General features: G+C 41.7%; 1 protein-coding gene across 1 annotated transcript in view; it reads right to left on the reverse strand.

Moving 5' to 3' along the window:
- Positions 1-417: 417 nt before the first annotated feature.
- Positions 418-22,726, reverse strand: part of LOC121607780 (AP-3 complex subunit beta-2) — a 28,096-nt gene continuing 5,787 nt past the window's right edge. Inside the window, exons 8-28 of the mRNA XM_041938728.1 lie at positions 22,464-22,561; positions 21,184-21,238; positions 21,015-21,086; positions 20,737-20,799; positions 20,494-20,626; positions 20,187-20,296; positions 19,848-20,024; positions 19,206-19,392; positions 18,286-18,416; positions 16,167-16,226; positions 14,964-15,002; positions 14,138-14,252; positions 13,345-13,525; positions 12,827-12,995; positions 12,182-12,269; positions 11,862-11,971; positions 10,910-11,138; positions 9,910-9,994; positions 9,454-9,551; positions 4,643-4,781; positions 418-3,794 (exon numbers count right to left, since the gene is read on the reverse strand). Of these exons, the coding sequence (XP_041794662.1) occupies positions 3,644-3,794; positions 4,643-4,781; positions 9,454-9,551; positions 9,910-9,994; positions 10,910-11,138; positions 11,862-11,971; positions 12,182-12,269; positions 12,827-12,995; positions 13,345-13,525; positions 14,138-14,252; positions 14,964-15,002; positions 16,167-16,226; positions 18,286-18,416; positions 19,206-19,392; positions 19,848-20,024; positions 20,187-20,296; positions 20,494-20,626; positions 20,737-20,799; positions 21,015-21,086; positions 21,184-21,238; positions 22,464-22,561 (2,490 nt within the window). The 3' untranslated portion in view covers positions 418-3,643. The remainder of the gene's footprint in view (positions 3,795-4,642; positions 4,782-9,453; positions 9,552-9,909; positions 9,995-10,909; positions 11,139-11,861; positions 11,972-12,181; positions 12,270-12,826; positions 12,996-13,344; positions 13,526-14,137; positions 14,253-14,963; positions 15,003-16,166; positions 16,227-18,285; positions 18,417-19,205; positions 19,393-19,847; positions 20,025-20,186; positions 20,297-20,493; positions 20,627-20,736; positions 20,800-21,014; positions 21,087-21,183; positions 21,239-22,463; positions 22,562-22,726) is intronic.

Below are 22,726 nucleotides of genomic sequence, written 5' to 3' on the forward strand. Positions count from 1 at the left end.
TTAAATGTTTTGTCTGAATCTGAAATATAATTACAGCTGTCAAGTAAATGTAATAAAAAGTACAATACTTCCTTCTGAAATGTAGTGAAGCTGCAGAACTGTGTCATGTAGTACAAGTTCCCTTCAGTAATTGTACTTTATTTTTTACCACTGTTGTACGTGTGAAATGAGGACGTCCCCTGAAATGAGGCGTTCAGGAAACTTGAGGCCTCACGAGCGAGAACAGACGGATTGTGTGATCTGAGGAAATACAACAACCTCCTTTTCTCTCCTTCATCCTCAATCATTACTGACAGCTGAGACTGAAAGGTTTTTCAGTGTTTGTCAGGCCACAACACAGAAGACATGACAATGTATTTGCAGTTTTTATTTGTATAATAAATAAACTTGTAATACTTCAGGATCACATTTCACAACCACACACACAGAGTTCGATAAACCATACTTTGGATATTTGAAAGCCGATGCAGATAAAACAAATCGCCAGACGTGAATTATGATTTGTGAGAGCAGTCTCTTTTTCAGTCGATTTCTTTTTACGGTAAATGTCGAATTTCTCACTCTTTACATTCTTCATCGTGACCTCTGCAGTGACTGGAAATTTCAGGTGTGAGTGGTTCAACAGTAAACAACAGGTACAAAAAGGCCAAAATAAAATCGTCCACTGCTGCTGCTCAGTTTTCTACTGCAAGAAGAAGTCTGACTGCGCTCCTTTGGTAAAACACAGCTGTCCCATTTCAAACAGCAAAGAAAACATGAATAAATAAATAAATACACTGATAAAGTGATAAGAAACGTGCAGCTGCAGGACACATGAGGGTCCGTAACAAAAGAGAGGCCACATGACCTCTGACCTGAAACCAAAATAAAAGGCATGAAAGCAGCGTCGCCTGCCAAAGGAGATGAAGAAACACGGGACAATGTTTGACATTATCATAAGCAGTATTTCAGTTATAATCTATAGGTTCTGTAATTTATTCTCATAAACTAAATGCTACATTTACACAAGCAGAAATCATATTTGAGTGAAAGTTTGTTTAGCAGTAAATATAAGCTGTGAGCGTGTTTACAGTGGGTGTTTTAGCATTGAAAGCTACTTTTTAATTATATGAGAAGTTAATCATTTTTGGGTTTTGCCAAACGTTAGCAGAGAAGATCGATACCGCTCACGTGTCTTCGTGGTGAACACGTAAGTTAGCTAAAGCAGCACACCTTTAGCTTAACACAAAGACGGGGAACAGGGAAACAGCTAGCCTGGTCCTGTTCAAAAGTAATCTGCCTGCTAGCACTAAAGCTAGCACTAAAGCTCACCAATTAACACCTTATGTCTTGTTTGTTTAATCTGTACAAAAAACAAAGAGTGAAAACAACAAATTGTGTTCTCTTGTTGCGTTTGGACACAGCCAGGCTAGCTAAACTAAGCTAATCCTCTCGTGACGTTAGCGTACGGTACAGACGTGAGCGGTATCGGTCTTCTCACACAGCTAGCTCTCGACAACAAAGCTAATAAGCTAATTAGCTCGACGGAATGTTGAATTATTTATTTAAAAATCCTTTAAAGGTTGTTGTAAGGGCAAAGTTTCAACATGAGTTTGGTCGAGGTACAATGATCAGTCGATCGATGGAAAATTTGGATCAGTTTTTCAAGCGAAAATGAAAAAAAGTACGCAGGAATTTTTAAATTTAAGTTTTCTATGGTTTTAAACAGAAAATGTTGGGGTTTTGGAGAAGAAATTGGCATTTTCTGACATTTCACTGACCAACGATAAATTGAGAATAATTTGCGGATTATTCAGTAATGACAATAATCGTTAGTTGAAGTCTTGATTAATGTCTAGCGGATTTGTTTCACTTTAAGATTTTTCTACAATCTGCAATTCTGCCAGAACATTTGCATCAGATATGTGTGAGGCACAATCATAATTCTGTAATTAAATATAAGACGGGCAAATCAAAGTCCAGCGATAATTAAAACGTGCTCCATGATGATTTCAAGTCAAGTGTGAGTTTGAATCATTGTGAAAACAGCTGATGTTCGCCAGGTCGATATTCACTGCCATCACACACACACACTCACACACACTCAAACACACCACACCTTACTTATACTGTATCACATGTTGCAATACATACGATAACATTTATACATCTTCAGCTTTTGTTAGAAATGCCCCACTTATCATAATGAACATGTGCACTGACAGCTCAGCAAACGCTAAAATCGTAGAATTTGAGATGAAAATCCTTCTGTATTCCCAGAGAGAGCTGAGTTATTCATTAATTATTGTGCCAAAACGGAATGATTCAATTGTAGGTAGTTGTTGTCTCAGTCGAGCCTTCGTGCTACATTCAAGTAATGACAAATGTCGACTAACTGGGCGAGGATTGATTTGACTGATCTTACAGTCTGTGTTTTTAGTGGCGACGTGTTTTGGAGGAGTTTGTGCCTACACTACATAATCTATTACTTATATTATCTACATATTAAAATACTCTAAGAGCTAATAACTAACGAGCTGAAAATGAAAAGATATGTGTATCCACAGAGTTAGGAGTACCTTCTTGGACACCTTATTTCTAACTAATGTCTAGCAGAAAAATACTACATTTTATTAGTGAAATGGGGTCGTTTTAGATTTGTTTTCTCAGAATAGTGTGAGAGGAACACCTCCTTTTGTTTCACTAACTTTGTGTTTTCGAAACATTCAACCGTCAAGCGTCTCGTGGCCTTCCTCAGCAGATGGACTTTGTGCAGCTGTTATCGGGTCACCTAAGTATGGCAGGTGTGAATGGCCGCCTTTATCTTTCTCTGATCATCAATGACCAGTTGAAGACAGCAGGCAGCTGATTCCTTGTTTCCAGCAGTCATCTCTGATCTGCTGCCACATAATGAACCGTCCAGACTTCTCCGGCTTTCTTTTCGTTCTCAGAGTCAAAACTGAACAGCGTCCACTTTTTATGCACCGCACATCTGGAGCAAACTGTTCCAGCTCTCAGCTCCTCATTCATATCTTATGACTTTAGCTGCACTGTTAATTCCCCTGTTTTAACTTATTTTTTATCTTTTTAATCCTATTTGTGTCTTTTTATATTATGTTTCTTTTATATCTGGTCTTAATTAATGCCTTTTTATGTCTTATGTAAAGCACTTTTAATTGTTGTTGCTTTGCCACACAGAAAGGCCACCAGATGTAGTTGAAAGTTTCAAAAATAGTAGCTGGAAGAAAATTTAAGGTTTTGTGCACTTAAAAGATGCAGAAATCTCTGTTTTTAGTTGACTCAGAAATTGACGTCTAATGAATCCAACTAGCTCCTCAGGGAAGGAGAAGGTGTCGCAAAATGAGTGAAGACGTAAGAAAATTTAAAAGAGGAAGAGGGATTTCATATCAGGGTCAACATCAGTCATGTCTGATTGTCAAAAATATCAAGTACAGCTGTGACATTCAGTGGATTTGGGAGTAATTTCTAAAAGTAGAGGGCTCTTGAACCACACAACAAACTGGAATTAAACATTCTGGAATCTTCCTCGCTGCTTACAGGACAAACAGAGGAGATGCTACACGTGTGATGTGTTTTGGACGATACGTGAGAGGCGTGTCGGTGTGAGGGGGCGGGGGGCAAAAAGGCCGAGCGCCGGCACGCGTCACTGCGTCAACGCCAGGAGGATGTCCTTCACCAGCATGGTGCCGATCACCATCTTCTCACAGTTGACCGTCAGCTGGGCGGCTCCTTCCTCTTTGGTCGCCACGGTGACCAACACCAAGCTGCCGCTGGTCACCGTCCTGCCTGCGAACCTGTGGACAGGATGATCAGGAGGAGGAACAGGAGGACTGAGGTCAGAGCAGCAGAGATCGGAAGATCGAAAGTAAAGATGAAGCCGCAGAAATGAAGGAGGGATAAACGGGCGTCAGTCAGCAGGCGAACTAAAAACATCATGAAGAACAGTCTGACATGTTTAATGACCTGACCTGGAGTCGTTTGAATCCCTACACATGATGCTGTAAAGAAATATGCATGAAAACTCTCCGAAATGGCTCATTCATTAATCTGTGACCTGTCTGACCACTGTCTACCTCACTATGATATTTCTATGACTCTATATTCTTTTAGATATATTCTAACTTCTGCACTATTTTTTTCTTTCACCTGGATTCTATTTTTCCCATTTTAGTAGTTTAATTTTCTTTTGTGCGTATAATGAGCATTGTTGGAGGGAGCCTGAGAATCACACTGCCAACCTCTGCTGTACTGTAACTGCTGTGCAGTGGCGCCCGGGGGGGGGACGCTCAGGTATCTTGTGATTGTGATGATTTCTGACAAAATTAGCCTTTTCCTGAATTCTTGTTGCCATGGAAACTGTGAACCACAATATTAACATTAATCCAGAATAACAGAGCTGTATACAAATTGGACCCTCGTCTTTAAAACATTTGTTTTTTGGCGTTGAGTGGCCAAATGGGGGCGATACAATGAATTCAAAAATGATACCACTGGTCCAGTTTTCCAAAACATGCAGAGATGAGGGGATGATTTTCTCACCGACGGCATTCAGGTCACTTTCTGGATCATCATTCACAGTTAGGATCAGCACCAGCAGATTTTGGCTGGATGTCACTGCTGATATTTATTCTAATCGCCTCACCTGCACTCTTTATCTGAACCACAGGGGACTCTGCTGAGGTTGGCGGCGGTGGTCACCCTCTGGACGATGGCGTGTTCGTTCCGGCACTTGACGTCCAGGGTTAGCTTCTCCGTGATCTCGTTCATACCCATCAGCTGACCTGCAGAAGAGTGAGCGGAGCGCTGGTCAGACTGGAAAGATCTCCAGTTCGCTGCTTCCCATTTCCTCTCTCCCAGTTGCACACAATGCCAAGCAGGTATTAATAACACATGAATACGTAACAGGGAGCTGCTTGGACAGCATCAGTGTGCTGTTTAATAAATGAAGTAAAAATCCATTATTTCTCAGGATATCTACAGACACATACAGTATTATAAACAGATACTGTATATACAGCCAACACTGCAGTGATTTATACACAAGCATCTCCTGCAGTCTTATGCAGACTGATGCGACTGAAACCTAAACTGGAATGCACTGATGCTTCCCACTGAACACAGCAGAGGAGGGAGTCGGATCTCTTGGCCAATTCAAACCAATAAAGAGGCAAATTTGTGCACTGCAGAGTTTTCAGTGTAGTTTAAAAGCGAGAAATTTTGCACCGAATCAGTTTTTCTCTTTAAGTTTAAGCACTCTTATTTGAAATTCGGTGCTTCCTGCTAGAAATTCACTTTGGAGATTTGCAGGTTAAAAGATGTTGAGATGTTTTTCACACGTCTTGATCAAATGTACATTAATGTGTCTCTGAGCTCTGATTACACACACACTAACCCTCCTGTCAGGTCAGATCCACTCCCACCTGCCCTGCAGTAACCCCCTTTCCTTGCCTTTCCCATCACCTGACCTTCCCCACCCACCTGCTCACCTGTTCCCACTTTCCCTCGTCAGCCCTGCAGTATATATGGCAGCCAGTTTCCCCTCATTCCTGGCCACATGGTTTGTTGTGCTCGTCTTAGCTTTCTAACCCTAACCCTGTGAACTTTTACCTCATCTGCTCGCCTCTGAGTCGTGCATCTGAGTTAAAATCTGGTCACTTACTGAGCTTTACAGAATGACTATATTTTGTGAAGCAAGTAGTGTGGAAACAATTAGTCACTTAACAGAAAATTCATCAACAATAATTGGATTAATTGACTAATCTTTTAAGTCCTACGTGTGGCAAAAATGTCAAACATTTACTGCTTCTTGAATCTGAGAATTTGATGAGAATGATCACAATGTCCTCACATCTTATAGAATAAACCAGTGGTTCCGAGCTTAGGGGTGTCCGGACCCTCCACTGATAAATCTGAAGGTTCATGAAATGATTGATTTTATTTTTCAAAGTGAATTACTGTAGAAATTTACATATCCAGGCCCTTAGGAAAGTATTCAACTAAAGCATATTTCAAGTCAAATCAATTTTCTTTGTGTAGCCCAGTATCACAAATGAGAAATTTGCCTCAAGGGGCTTTATTTGGGCTCGATTTGGGTGACGAGTGGTTAAAAGTTGACAAAGTTTTTGCAGGCATGTCAAACTCATTCCATAAAGGGCTGCAGGTTTTTGTTCCAACCAAGGAGGAGCACACCAGGCCAACCAATCAACATCAAGGGTTCACTTAGTTATCAGCTGAAGACTGAGATCAGCTGATTAATTGATTCCAGCCTTGGTTTAAGGTGTCCTGAGTGAAAAAGACTGAAAAACTATGGACTAAATGAAAAATCAATTAATCAAAAAATAATCAGCAGTGGAATTGTTAATGAAAACAATTGTTAGTTTCACGTTGAAATATAGTCATTGAAAAAAGCTCTTATTGGTCGAGACATCTCTTTGCCTGCAAATCACAAAAACAATCCACTTATCGGGTTCGAATGTGCGACAAAGCGCTCAGAAAACAAATGCAGTGTGACATTGCAACACCTCAGATTCCCAACATGGTCAGTGGTTATCAGCAGCGTGAAAGCTGAGCTGACAGAAATACGAGCGATGGTGCGCGTGATCGAGCGCCGCTGCGAGCCTGATGTTAAGACGCTCTTCACATGGTGCTCGAAGAGTGAGTCGGGATCAGTGGATGAGCATTTCCAGTCATTCCCGGCGTAGCAGAGTGTGAGCGGCCTCTATAAGATGCAGGTTAGTACAGGTGAGTCTGTCTGCAGCTACAGACCCCTGGAGGTGCAGTTAAGTGTACCAAGGCAGGAGGGGAGGAGGGGGAGTCAGCAGGGAGGGGGGTAGTGTGTGTGTGGCGGGGGTGGGGGTCTGTGTGAGGTCGGCTAAAAGGCAGGTGGGCACACAGATGGCTGGGAAAAACAAACCTATCAAAGCCAACTTACCTAGATTGTGTAATAGCTTCTCTATGGGGGACAGTATGAAGAGGGAGGAACCGTGGATATGACACATGTTGAAAGAGTCACTACGGGTTTGTTAGAGCTCAGAACTCTCTCAGTGTTAGTCAGGATGGGAAATGAACACCAAACAACAGAATCATGCCGCTAACTGTTGTCTGCAGCTGCTCTACCAAACTCTGGTTGGATTTTGGTGTTTTTAAAGTGGCCACTGAGGATCCGTCCCAACACGCACCCTCGCAACCTTGAGCACTTCAGTCCACGTTCACACGTCGCCAGGTAGTAGACAAGTCCCACAACCCACGCTACACTTAACCTACACTTGAAGAGCATGTTTCCTATAGCATCGCTTCCAGAAGTATTCAGAGGTAAGTGTATCCCACAGTTCACCACGGTCTGCTGCACAACATCAGTCCAGTTGTTGGTGTTAGAGTGCAGATAAGATGGTTTTCTGCTGGATTCAGCATAAATATTATCAATGTCCAAAAACTACAAACAGAAGCTCCACAGATGGTTATCACCTCATAACAAAAAATTTCTTCTTCTTGATAATAGCGACAGGATTTACTGTATATGGTATATCTCGCATTGTTAATATCAACAAAGACTTAAGATATGAGCAATTTATGATCCTTACTCCTTACTGTAATCCTCGATTATATTACATTACTCCTCTGAGCTGTTTTTTACCACCATCTGAATGTAACTATAATGCTGCGTGTTTCAACTCATACATTTGTTCATTATGTGGAAATTCAATAAAAGACCTAAGCTCCACTGAACCACAGGAGGGCCTGAATATCAAGTGTGTTCCAGTGAGCCCTGATAGACTTTAAAACACCTGACGTCTTAACAGTCACTGTGTTGGTTACTGGAAAGTCACCAGTGGACGACTCGTGAATACTGGAAGTGCTGTATTGAGACGGACTCTTAGCTCCTGCACTGATGAAATGATTGTGCAGCAAACAGTCTGAAAGGTGATCAAAGCTTCCTATTAAAATAAAGAAACATCGTGCAATACTGTGATTATTCATGTGACTACGTTCTGTAACTGTCTACGACTGGACAGTGATAAAAGAATATGAATCAAACAATGTGACTGAATACACACATACTTAAAAAATGAACTGCATGAGTGATGTCACTGTCTAATTACAGGTGTTGCATTTGTCCACAGCTTTTAACATACAGACAGAATCATAAAATAAATGCTGATGAAGAGAACAGATGAAAGTGATGTTGACTTTGTTTTCTCCTACTGTAAATGTAATGGACATGTTTGAGTTTTGAAGACTGCGGTCTTTTAATCTGTGGGTCTGATTTATATTCAGTTCTGAATGTGCACATCAGAGTGTCTTTGATCAGTAAAGGTGCAGCAGGTTTTCTTCTCTTTCTGGAGTGACTGTTACTGGAACAAACTCGCTCACTCCAATGCCTGCTTAGCAAGGACACATATTTACAGGATCCTACATTAATGGTATTAGCTAATGTGAAAAAGTCCAGAACCACAGCACATGATGGCAGATGTTGAATAATTACGAGTGAAGAGATTTCTGAAGGAAAAATGAAAAATTTGGCATTTTGTCTCATTATACAAAAACAAAATCCCAGATCAACTCACAGCTCAGGATCAACATCTCTTTAAAATACTTTTGGCTGCTGACAAACAATCACACAGAAATGGCTGCTAGTAATCATACAAATGATGACTGGGGTGTAATTGTCAATTAAGTAAACTGCGAAGAAATTGTAAAACAGATGACACAAATGTGACTATAAGATATAACCTTTCCTGTACAACCCTGATCTAAAAGAAGCTGGGACGCCGTATAAAACAAAAATTAAACAGAAAGTGATAACTTGCTGATCCAAAGACAATATACTTAATATTTGACCTCATTAACTTAATTAATTTTTGGAAATATCTGCCTATTCTGAATCTGATGCAGCAACACGTTTCAAACATGTTCCCAACAAAAATTGGGACAGGAGCAACAAAAGACTGGGAAAGTTGTGGAATGCTCCAAAAACACCTGTGATCATTCCACAGGTAACAGGTGATAGTATCATGATTGGCTCAGTGGTTCACAAGCGAGGATGGAGCGAGGTTCACCACTTTGTGAACACATGTTAGTATAAAGGAGATTAATACATGAGCTCAGGAACACGTCAAAAACACAGTTCATATGTGAATGATTACATTCTGTTTTTATATAGGTTTCGAACAGCGTCCCAACTGTTTTAGAATCAGGGTTAACTTCCTCTTTTTGCATGAAAATACAGATGACAAACAAGTAGTAAAAAATGATGAACTGATAGTGAAAAGTAGTGAGGAAGGAATTATGAGAAATCACTTGTGTATCCACCTCCACACAGTACAGACATACAGTCGTGGCTAACTCCCCCTTCCCCTTTTTATAGACTTGTTTTAATGTTATGACAGTAAAGTCAAAGCATTTTTCTATTCTATATTCCCTCATAGAATATTATCATTTCCTTTTAGCATGTACCTTGCTCCTTTTTAAACTCGTTCTCTGTCAGGAAGACCGGCCTCATCAGCTCCCCAACCGGCGGCTGAATTGACACGAAGAATTTCCTGGTGTGAGTGCTGAGAAGGAGAGAGATGTGAACAAAAAGGCGGTTTTAGAAATGATTAGCATTTTTCTAAAATGACAGGGGAATGTCTGAATGTATGTGATCTAAACTTCACTGCTGAACATTCTTTTATTTGTGTCCTCAGAGCATAGATCCTGGTAGGCTGAAATGTCCTGATTATGAGTTTAAAACAATATTTCACCTGCAGACACATGCAAAGAAGTGAGTTTATTTTCAACACTCAGCAGATTTATGAGAAACAGCTCATTACAGCATCAGCTCTGTTTCTGTTTCCACACAGTGGTTCTACGAAAAGACCGCAGGTGTGAGACGCAGGGAGTCTGCGCGCTGAAACACAGAATCCATCTCACCACAGCTGGAAGTTTGCCGCCTGCGTCGAGTCACAGAAATCGATGCCCATCACAGCCGCGGCCGTCTCACCTGCAGGCAGCAGCTCTGTCAACACACCAGAACAAAAAGACCTCCGCAATCAGCAACTCTGTGATCTGAGATGCTTCATGTGTGGTGCGTTTGGTCTGATTCGCTTAAAAATCTAACGGCCCAATTCCATTTCTACATGCTCACTCTAAGCAGGTTCTGAATATGTGCTGTGATCACACTGGACAAGTGACAGGATAGTCTACAAAATCAGTATGGATAATAAAACATTACAACGTTAAGTCTGCACACCTGAATCAGGGTGTTACATTAACACACACCTCCAGGACTCTAACTTGCACATTAAAAACATTCTTCAAACTTAATACTGTGAACTTCTGCACATTCAATAGTTTTGGTTGGGAAACAGCAGCCACCATTCACAAGCGTGACAAAAAATCAAAGTCAAAGTCAAATAATTAATATATAGTAAGAAAGAAATTTTTCTTCCTGCTTTTCTTGCTTTTGCACGTTTGACTGAAGTCCACTGAAACACCTTTTGCATTATGTCCTATTACTGCAAATCGGTGAAGAGCTTTTATTGTTGTGTTGTAGCTACAGAAACATTAATTATACTATGAGGATGGATGAACTGTACAAACTGCATACATTAGCTTGTAGTCAAAGTCAAAGTCAAAGTCAGCTTTATTGTCAATTCTGCATGTGCAGGACAAACAGAGAATCGAAATTGCGTTACTCTTCAACCTTTTGTGACAGGACATATATTAAAAAAGAGATAAATAAAAACTGTACAATCTAAATAAAAACTGTACCAACTAAGTAAAAACTGTACAATCTAAACAATGAAACATTGAGAATGTAATGTAGTAGTTGGGAACTGGGATACAACACGAACAATTTTTACAAAGCTGTCTAATATACACCTTAATCATATAAACCCATTCAATCAGTTCCCAGCAGCTCATCGCTCACCAATCTCAGGAAACTCTTTGACCCTCATCCCAGACTGCAGCTTCACGTCCTCCATGTGCAGGTTCTTGGTGTCGGAGGTGGCGTTGTTGGTGAACTGCATCTGCACCGCCACCATGTTGGCGTCGGGGCTGAACGGCTGCCGGCTGAAGCAGTACTCCACCGACAGGCCCTCCCCCGTGATCCGGTGCAGCAGCTCGTAGCTCTTCAGTGCGCTGGAGGGGGCGATGGTCTGCAGGCGAGGACGAGATGAATTAACCAGCCTGTTCCTGTAACCTACTTCCAGAGAGGGTCTGAGTCTTTAGTTAAAATATTTATCTGAAAGCCGATGGGAGTCACATCAAGGTGTTATTTTTGTGCCATTTTCTCCACAACCTTGTTTCTGTGTACACTTTTCACCACTACAGTGACCTGGAAACGAAGGTGAGGGTTCAGGGGCATAATTTGGACACAGCCAGTCTTATTTGATGAGTAAAATTGGGAGATTGTATACTGGAATACATTCTTTTCTGTTCCATCTTTTGAGCTATTTGGTCAATCCTGGTGAGACGAGGATCTCGTCCTGCTGAGTTTTGATATTTTGACTTTAATAACTGCCTTCTTTAATATTTATTGAATCAGTTCAGGCAGGACACTTGTTTTAACAATTTATTGCAGCAATTTGCATTTTAGTTCAGAAGTGTCACTCTGCTCTGGAAACCCTGACACAGACTGTCACAGAGACCCCACACCCCACCAATGGAGAAACACAACATTTACCCAACATAAAAACACATTAAAACATTCAAAAATAACCTTAAATTAAATGCTAATACAGGAGGAGCCTGTAGAGGGAGGCAGTGCAGCCAGGATGCAGAATTTAACCAGGTCATCATCACTTCTCAAACCTTTTCTATGAACTTGTCGAATAGAGTGACGGTATGAATCAGGAGGAAGAGAGATGAGCGGTACTTACAGCCGGAGAGAGAACAGCGTCAGACAAAGACAATCCCTCGAGGTCGGTCACGAGGCTGTTGGACAGGAAGGTGTTGACGGGTGTGACTTGAGGAGAAGGAGTGGGTTCAACTGCGGGAAACAGACGAGAGTGTGAGAAGCATTCGGCAGGGGGATTCAGGTTTGTTTTATAGCTCCCTGATAACTGGCTACTGTGGTTTTAAGAAGTAATCACATGGTTTGCAAACGTCCTTGTCCGTTGTCTGTGCTTCACTGAGGTGAGCGTCATCACTTTTATATTCTCTCTCGGAGCAGAAAGCTCACAGAGACAAAAACACTCACAATCGTCGAGGTCGAGCAGAGACATTTCTTTCTTCTCTTTCTTGCTCTCCTTCTTGACGGGCTTAGAGGGAGGTTTAGATTCAGCTGCCTGGAGGGAGAAGAGTGAAAACCGACATGATTAGTTGCAGATTTTTATGTTACTGTGTGCAGGTGGGGCAGTCTAACTACAGGAATGTTTGGTCCAGTAGCTGATGATAACATTTTGTTTCAGTGGGGGTTTTTTTTAAGATGCAGACAGGGTCTATACTTCACCTGCACATAATACACTGCGAAAAATCAGCTCTCAAAAACAAGAGAAAAACAGTAAAATGGGGGAAATGTTAGCTAAAATAAGCAAAATTATTATCAAGATTTTTAAAACAAGCAAAAATATCTGGTCTCAAAGAAGCCACAGTGATCGTAAAAGTCGTACAGCCAGACTAAAGTACGTTTGTCTGGATACAAAGAAATTCTGACTTCAACAGTACAGTTTTGTACTTGTCAGTGTTCATCAAACAGCTTCATAATTCTGGATATTGCAGTTTCAAGCATTAAGTTCCTAGAAAGAAGTGAAATGAACATATATCCTTTCAGACAAAAAACAAGCATGTATTGGCTTTACTGAAGATATTCCATCTTACTTAGATTTAACGTTTTGCAGCGTACCTTTTTTTTCTTTTTGACCTCTGCCTCCGACTCAGACTCCTCCTCAGACTCTGACTGGCTGCTTTCAGACTCGCTCTCCTCGTCCTCGTCAGATTCAGACTCCGAGTCGCTCTTACGTTGTTTACTCTTCCTCTCGTGCTTCCTCTCCTCTTCTTCACTGCTCTGCTCGCTGGAGAGGAAAGTTCAGATGTCCCATTAGGATCCAAGAGTTATTATTACAAGGGATGAGACAGAGCCTGCTGTATAACAGAACTAGCTATCAAACTATATTGACTCTATAAAATGTGCTGCATGAGAGCACCCAGAAGAGATTGAAGAGACCACAGTTAACCACAAACTGTGCTTTCAGAATGAAATGAAAGCGTGTTAAAAAGTCCAGATTTCTGGCTCAGGACCTAAGAATGAATTTGATATAGCTATGCACCAAACGGAATATCATAAATTTATTATTAACACATATTAAGAAGTCACATTTTCTTTCACGAGTTCACGATAACACAAAAAGAGAAATGTGCCACCTTTCGCTTTCTTGCACCGGCTTCTTTAATTCTTTCTTTTTCTTCTTCTTGTCCTTTTCCTCCTCCTCCTCCTCCTCCTCTTCCTCGGACTCAGAGCCTTCCTCACTCTCCTCGCTCTCTGATGCCGACCCGCTCTCCTCGCTGCCGCTGCCGCTTTCCGAGCCGCTGGCAGAGTCCGACTCTGGGGAGGGGGAGAAGATTCAGAGGGTGAGCAGCTACATGTATGCAGTGACATATACCACATAAATACTGTACAGACACAGGTTGAGACAGATTGGAAAGACACGTTTGTGCTGCAAAACTATATATATATATATATATATATATATATGTACATTATACACAAAAAGTGTATAAAAATAGAGTTGCCTTTAGAAGGATGGCTCAGATTCTCAATGGATAATTTTTGAATTGCATATGGTAGGATGTGGATAATAAAAATACAGTTATTTGTACTATTGCACAGTGGAAAATATATAACACAGTAGAATGAATATATAAGCACAGTAAAAAAATTGCGCAGAATATTTGCAGGGATGTAGCTGATATAAGCAAATGTTAAACAAACCAAAACGGCTTACTTTGTCTTACTGTCTTTTATTTTTCTTATTTCTGTAATGCAAACTCAATTTTCACTGGCTACTGAAAATTCTACACACTACTTGGTTTGGGTCTCTTATGGTATTTGTTGACATTAAAGGCAACGTTGAATAATGGCGGCTTTATCCTTAAATGTGCCTTTTTCACACAGAGGTTGCAGCACGCAGATGTGCACACAGCGAGCAGAAGTTACCACTGTCAGCTGACTCCGTCGGCCCAGACTCGCCCTCCGAGTCGGAGTAGAACGGCTTCTCCACCTTCTTCTCCTTCCTCTTCTCCCGGCTGCTGCATTTGGTCCATTCGGGCACCTGGCAGAGGGAGCAGAGTTCAAACAGCCAGCCGTCAGCTCTGCTTCAGTGACGAACCCCTCAGACAGAAGCAGAGACGTGGGCAGATTAGAGTAGCATGGCCATGAATGCCTCTGCCTGGGCGTCATGCAGCCAAATGAAGCCAGCCATCAGATCTGCTTTTAGATCTGACAGTCAGAGGAAAAAAAATAAGTACAGACACTAATGCTTGTATGGAGTTTTTCTGGCTTTCTTTCTCTTTTTTTGCACAGAGAGATATTAGCACCAGGTGATGCCTTCATGACCAGTTGCAGAAATGGTTTTTCTTTTAATAAAGGGAGCAGTTCCATTAAGAGAAGTGATGTCTTTGAGGAGTGGTGTCTATCCTCCCACGCTTTCAAAAAAAAAGAGGCTATTTGTCTCGCTCCCTCTGTGACCAAGCTCATTAACTAGAGCTATCAGCTAATGAGCATGGACATCTCCAAACCCCTTTTAAAACCCACAAGGCCGCTAATGCATCACGACGTGTCAGAGGACAGCACGTCCTGCTAAAAGAATCACTTCTTTAATGGCAGAGACCGAGGAAGAGGGTGCCGTGTTTCAGGTAGCTTTGGCTGAGCTTAGCACAGGACAGCAACTACGTTAGCCGGGGTGTCAAAAAGCACTTGGGTTTTGCCGCTACATGGGTTTGAGGCTCAAGGAGGGTGGGCTCTTTGCCGCTAACTGACTCACACTCGTTAATGTTGTGACTCTTTCAAGCAGCGTAAAAACCTGGCAAGTGTAGAAAAGAAAAAAAAAAGATTGGGATGGAGGTGAGATAAGGAAGGAAAAGGTTTTTAGAAAAAAGTCAGGAAAGCAAGAGAAACAGGCACAGGAAGGTTTCTGGGTCTAAAAAGAAGACGTGTGAGAACAGTTTCTGATATCACAGAGACAAAAAATGAACCCCAAATTTCACAACAGAAGACTTATTTACCACAATATCTGGCAATTAGCTGGGAATTCTTTTTCCTGGTAAAATCAAAACACTCCAATATAACTTAATTATACCAAATATACTTAATAATATAAAAAAGTCAACATTAACATTCACTACTTACTGACACGGCAGGCAAATACATGACAATGCATTTAGTACAAATGTCTTCATCAGTGACGAAGCAGGATGTTGTACGATGAGGAGCAGGAAGTCACTCAGTATCACACGACAACATCTGCGACGCATTCACAAAGCGTGTCACAAATTTCACGAGAGACCAATCAGGTGCGGAAGAGGAAACAGCGGCCACTCGAGGTCCACTTATTCGCTCGTTTAGGCTTTCGGCCGTGTCACATTTATATGGCACTTTTATCCGAAGCTCTTCACAATCTACCTCTCATCCATTCACGCACAGATGGCAGTAAGCTACCATCCATGCTGACTGATGACACTTGGTCTTCATCTTCATCATCAACACATTAAGTCTGCTGAACTTGTGCTTGTTGGCTTAAAATAAGTGTGAATAAGTGAGTAAGTGGACTTTGAGTGGAGTGAATGAATCTCAACTTTTAAGGAAGAGAAGTCCTAAAAAGTGCCCAGAAAAATTAAGTAATTTTTTAATATAATGGAAAACTTGAACATGCGCAGTTCCTCGACAACTGATCCATGTTCTTCATGTGACGATGAAGAGCATGGGGTATGTCGAAAGCTCCTGGATGGGCCAGTTAGTGGGCCTTGAGTAGAGACAGTTAAAATCTGCTTCTAAGGTGAAGAACAAGCTGTCAAGCTCAGTTTTCCAATCCTTTTGACTTGAATTAGTAAATTCTCATTTATCTTATCTCCTCAACTTGACCATCATCAGTTACTGACAACCAGAGAGAGATCGCAGGAGGAAAGAGAGAGCAGTCATCAAAACAAACACCACCGCACTCCCAAACTGAGCGGGGGGGAGGGGGCACCTCTCGCCAGTCTCCTAGCAAGCCGAGCCGCCCCTCGCTGGTGGTTATGACTTCCTCTACCTGTGGATGTGCAGAGGGACAGCCTGTCAGAGAGGATCCACTGACCCTGACACCCACAACGTGAGTGGATGCAGTGGGACACCGGTGAGCCCAGCGAGGTTTCTGAGCCTCTGAACTGCTACTTCTTTGAAAACTCCCCTTTACGGTGTATTCAATGTAATTCCCTGAAAATATTTAGGGGTCTGCTGCTGCTGCAATACCTCCAGAAATGAATCCAGACTACATTTCAATTTTTATGATTTAAGTGAAAAACACCCGCTGAGAATCAACTGATCCTGACCAGATACATGCAAGACCTGTCAGCAAAGACATAGATCAGCACTTTCCAAACGCCCAAATCCAGCATCTATTTAAACTAAATGCTATCATGATAAAATGTAGCATGATTTTGCAGTTGCATGGCCTAAAATTACTTCTTTTGGCAGGTAATTTAGAGGATTTTAATGAACAGCTTCTATGTTTTGTTTTTTTTCCAGTTGGAAAACTATAAGCAAAAACAAAAACACAGCGAGGTTGCCTGGTCACGTCTAGAAAGGGTTAATTTTGATGTCAATTATCAGCTGCAGGACCCTAAAATGACATCATAAGATAATGAAATCTGATCCCTGCCAGATCCCAGTAGGAGGAGTAAAACTGGGGTATGTCATTGCAAACCTTGTTGCAGTAATGAGGTACGATATGCTGTCAGGAAATCGATCATATGTCGGAGCTTCTGTGACCGCAGCTGCAGGGAACAAAACAGTGCCTGCTCACAGCTGCTTCATCACATGACGCAAAGTCACTCTGATAACAAAATAAAGGCACGACATTGTTCACTGTGATACATCAGCTATCTGTCAGCGCCTTGCAACAGAAGCAAACCTCTGGCTGGAGGGTAGAGAATCAAATTAGAAGTAAATTAAATGCTTTGGGAAACGGCTGACAGTAATGTGACGTATTTACATACTAAACTCCTGGTATCTCTTACTAGTCTGGCTCCTGCAGCACCAGTCAAATCAAAATAAAACTCAATGCACCTGTGGCCTCATCTTGAAATCTGCATCACAAGTAAATGACAAGTAAACGCTGGGTATGGAACATTGGGCTGTGAGTAAAAACATAAACGACACGATAATAACAGTTATTAACAAATATGATGACAACATCAAGCCTTGAGGTCACTCCTGAGATTTAAAATCAAGTGTTTTTATGAGTTAACTCTTGATTTTGACAAAGAAGTGACATGCTCAAGTTTTGATTTGATGTCTGTTTAGATCACATTGTTGACTGTGAACCGATGGCACATGGAGTGAATGGGATGGAGAAGAAGAGGAGGGAATTTGGTGAGTTGGGACAAAAGGACCTACTGCGTGAACTTAAAACGCTCATAGTAGATGAAGGTTTGTTCAGCTATAGCCCGCTAGAGTATTACTCATATTTCTGATTAAAAATTTGAGGAATAATTAGGTTAAAATGAAAAAGTTCTTGCCTTCAGTCAGCCTCTGGCAGAGACTACAGGAGATGTGGTTTAATGCTGCTGATAGTCATTTGTAGTGGAAATTTAGGCTGTAGCTTCCAAATCTGTTCCCTTCTGTATCACATGTGCAATTGGCTCAAACATTGGTGAGAAATCACCTGGACGGGGCGAGTGAGCTGCTGCCCAACAGAAGCAAGTGCAGCAGAGAGGGCGGGGAGTTCAATGCCACTGACTGTTCATAGTGAATCAGAAGTTTATGAAAAGACACAATAATCCTCTTTTCTCCTTCGTGACTCACTCTCCTCCGTGGAGGGGGGAGTAACTCAGCAGCATCCATTTGGAAATAGATGGAGGTCAAAAAGGATGCGTGTTACAGATGAGCTGTTAATGCTAATGAGCTGTAAGTGAATGAAAGATGGCTAGTGAGAGAGGAATCAATGTTATATTGGAGTTAATGTTATATTGGGATGTGAGGCTCCGGTGACTCTGTCTAGCCCCTCTGAGGCACTGCTCTGGGGCAGGAGCAACCCTCGCTCCCCTCCAACTTTTGGGGCCCAGGGAGGCCCCGGAGTCTCTGTATGTTACTGTTCCCACTGCACGCACAGACTCCTTCACCTCCACGTTGCGCACGGAGGGGTCAGGGGCAGCTTCAGGCCAGTCAGGCAACTCCTGGTAGCCGCCAGCCTTGGCATTCAGCAAGTGGGACAATGAACCCAACTGGAAGTGGTCTCGATCTGCAAAAACACCAGAAAAAAAGGAATCCAGAATGTAAACCTGCATGGACAATCAGAGGTAAGTGCAACACATAGGGCACTTCCTATCATTATTTGTTTATTATATAACCAAGCTCTAAATTTTGGAACTACAGCTCCCATAATATAGGGGCTTTGGGTGCTGCAAATAGTAAATAAAATGTCCTGTATTCACTTAGTTAGCTGTTGGCTATATTTTAGCAAACTGCCACTTTTACAGCATGCTGAATTAGCTATTAGCAGTTCCTATTTTCCATGTATGCATGGATAAGCAGTGTATTGAGTCTGTGTGTTCAGATTTGACTGCGTTATGACTCTGAGACGAGCCTAATGTTTGACGTAAGCTGCAGCAATCGAACACCTGAAGTTCCTGATTGGAGCTTTGTGTCCTAAGTGGGCCGAATAAGTGGGCCAGCCTAATTTAGAATAACTAACTTCCTGTTGTTTTCAGACTACCTGTCCCTTTCACCTGACACGGTATCTCTGCCTCACGCCTCTCCCTCTGCGCCCTTCTGTGGAGGGAGGCCTTACATTATCAAAACCTTTGCATTTTAGCAATGCTGGTGGTGAACTAATCTAAAAAAATAAAATTTCGTTTCTATTATTTCAATTTTCTTTATTCCAGACGTTTTAGGAAAACCGAGAATAAAAGATCACAAACCAGATAAAAACCTACTAGCGGATCAGAGCGCATATTTGAGTGATCTAATGTTTCAGTTTGTTTAAGAATCATAGTGAGACTGTGTTGGCTTTCCACTCTTTCTTACGTACCTTTAAATGGAGACTCGAGGATTGGTGCAGGTTTGAGGGCGAGGAACAGTTTCTTAGCGTACTTGCTGAGTGCTCCACTCTTCTCGGTGGGCACGATGAGCTGGCGAATAAAGCGCGCCCGATCGCGGATGTCATAGTTCTGGTCGTACTTGGCCAAGTTGAGAACGTACTGCGTCAACAGTTTGGTCTGCGAGAAGAAGGAATATGAAGGACATGTGGGATGAAGACAGTGCCAACAACAATACCTACAATCTGATGTGTTTGTGTATGTACATGTACTGTGTGTGCGTGTGTGTGTGTGCAGCTATGGTTGTGTTTGTAGAGGTTTGCCCTGTAAAGGTGAACAAGTCACACCACGTAACATTAGGCCTTTTCAGCCCAAAAGAGTTCTAGGGACTCCCACTGGGAAACCATGTTCATGTCTTAAAAAGTATGAAAAAAACATTAAAAGTTAATATGTGATTACTCTAAAAGTATTTTAAAAAATAAAAATGACATCAACATAAAACATGCTTTACAAAATGTTTGATTCTTACACAGAGTAACAGATGTTTCTGCTTGGTAGCGTTGCACACACTGTTGATTAGTTCAAGGTCTGTAGTCTTTTTAAATGCTAGTGATAGAAAAACATGCCATCCCCACCTGTTTGGAGTTGGTTAGATAAAGCTTGGCGGCCAAATTGATGATTTGTAGCTTGACGATGTCCTCCTCGTTAGTGAACGACTTGGCCATCTTCCTCAGGACATCCGGGGCGATCTTTGGTACATGCTCACAGTATTCTCCAATTAGCCACAGGATGCTGGCCCGCGCCATCGGCACCTGAAAGCAATCAAAGACAGATTAACTGGTGTGTGTGTGTGTGTGTGTGTGTCTACATCTTCAGCTGGTGCTGGAGAGGGATGTAACTCCAAGTCCAAAAGGACAGCTGAAGCCGCTCCCTTTCACAGCATGATACTGACAGTTTGTGAATGAGACTCTCACCTGGATGTTGTCTGTTAGTTTCGCCATGTGCTTTATGATGTCGCTGTGCTTCTCCGGTTGCATCTGCAGCAGCTTCTTAATAACCACCACAGACTCAGCAACGACCAACTCTGTTCAACAGGAGGAAGAGAAATCATTAATGGACCTTGAGTAATTTTTCTTTCATCATCATAGATTTAGTTAAATGAATTCAGTTCAAATGCAGACGGTTCCTCATTCTCAATATCCAACACAGCTAGTTGCAATGTTTTCTTCTACTCTGTACACTGTGTCAGTTAAAGAGCACCTTCAGTACCAAAAGACTCACCGTCTCGGTTGGACAGCAGCTGCACCAGGCCGTTCAGACACGTGTCCCTCACCTCTCCGATGTTGGTAGCACAGCGGCCAATGGCTTGGATTGTTGCAGCCACAAAGTCCTTATCCATGCTCTTAATGTATGTCTGCCAGAAAAAAAAATACTCAATCAGTGCAGTGAAGCATGAACAAACTACTGCTGGTGAATCCTGACTGAAGACAGTTCACTTTTCATAAATGAAGTTCTGCTCTGTACCTGAAACTCTCTGAGAATGGTGGAGATGTTCGTCTCATTGGCCAGATTGGTAAGAACCTCCAGCTGTAAAAGGCAAAAAGAGAAAATGAGTTTTTTGAACACTTAGTTTAAAACAGGAATACAGGAATCTTCTAGCCTGTGCCAAAGACTTTATTTTCACTTTTAAAATTGTACTTTTTTGACGCAGCACGGCACAATAACAACATCCTTGATTCAGATTCAGTGTTCAAATTGAATAGGAAAGCATAGCTGCACAATAGAACATAACACAAAAGAACCTTAAGGACTTTTATCTGGGTTGGGTCTGTAGAGCGGATGTAGAAACTCTTCAGGTACGGTTCAAACATCCCCTGTGAAGACAGAAAACCTCAGTGAGTCTGCGGCTCCATGAGCATTTCAAGCTCCACACACACAAAAACAAGCAAAATGCCGCCAGGTGTAACTCACCCTTCTCTTAATCGTCATCGTTGCCACATTCTGAAGAACAACATACTGGACTTCACTGAAAGAGACAGAGAGGACGGATTGATGGAGAAAAAGATAGAAACTGTCCTGTCCTGCCCTCTTCTGCTCCACAGCTCTTCATTTAGAATTAGGAAAAGATCATTTCATAGCAAACACATAAGATGTCATCAGCTAATTAAACACAGTCATTAGTCTCACTGATCACACATCAGATTTTTACACTGGCTAAACTAAACCAACATTAAATGGACGGTTATTGTATTTTTTTGACATATTCATGAATTCAAAATGTGCAAAAGAACTGCTGAGATGTATCAGAGATGCCTTAACCTTTAAATTAAAAAACAATTTATGTAATTTTATCCTTATTTATTTATTTTCTTTGTCATTGCTTTATTATTCATAATTTAAGTATTTACATTTTATTTTCTTATTTTTCCTGTGAGTTTAATGAATCCAAAAAGCAAACAGCTGACGCCTTTATGACATCTTTACTCTAATCTCATGTAGCTGAAACTGTGTGGAGCTTCACATCTGCATTTGTTTGTAGACGGTCTAACACAAAAAAACGATCCACAAAAAGCTGGAGTAGCTTTCTTGTTAAACACTAGGCATTTTTCTTAAAGCTTGTAATCCGATGGGGTTGTAATGAGAGCTGGAGCTCCACTGACTCCACACAAATAATAAGGTCTAATGAAACATATCGTACAGTACGGTGGACTTCTGACAAATGCCCACGGAGAGGCTGTTTGGTCGCTGCTGAGTGATGATCCCATTACAGCACACCCGGAGCCGCAAGAGCACTTGTCCAATAAGCAGCTGACAGTCTGCAGGACTTACAACCAAGAGGCCACCTATGTGCCATCATCACTCCTTATGGTTTATGCTTTCATGTTTACCTCACTCTCACTGAACTCCCTGTTTAATTTCACTTCCTGCTTCAGAGCTATAGAGATTTATTTTACTACCTGTCATACTGTTTTCCACTTTGCTGAGCTTCATGGTCATTATAGATTTCTCCTCTCACATTCAACTGTGTGTTTTCATGTTTCGGCACGTCGACTTGTTTCTTCCTTTATCGAGTGAGACTCATAAACGCCGTTCTCATTATTCTCCATTCTCAGCCACAATAACGCCATAAGATGGATCATGCAACTGGCTTGACCGCACTGCAATTAATTTTGGACTCCGCTGCTGCCAAAATCTACGGTACAGCAATTTGAGTAGACAATTTATTTCAAATTACAGACTGTAAAGCTCACCTGTGGCTCCTCAGGAGACGGACCAGGGCTTTGGCGATCACCCCAACCTCCGCTTTTGGAGCAAGATGGAAATACAGCTGAGCCACAGCCATCACCACCTGGAATGAGAAAACAGAGGTGGTGCAAGTCATCATCAGTGATACAATCTCATAATATAAAATACAGTAAAAGACAGTTTCGTGGATACTCTGGATACTGTCTTCAACACTTTGTTCTCCATTGAAAATGTATTAATTTCCAAAGCAGCAGTCCATTACCAATGT

This window comes from Chelmon rostratus, chromosome 6 (genome assembly GCF_017976325.1).
Source record: "Chelmon rostratus isolate fCheRos1 chromosome 6, fCheRos1.pri, whole genome shotgun sequence".
Classification (NCBI taxonomy): Eukaryota; Metazoa; Chordata; class Actinopteri; order Chaetodontiformes; family Chaetodontidae; genus Chelmon; species Chelmon rostratus.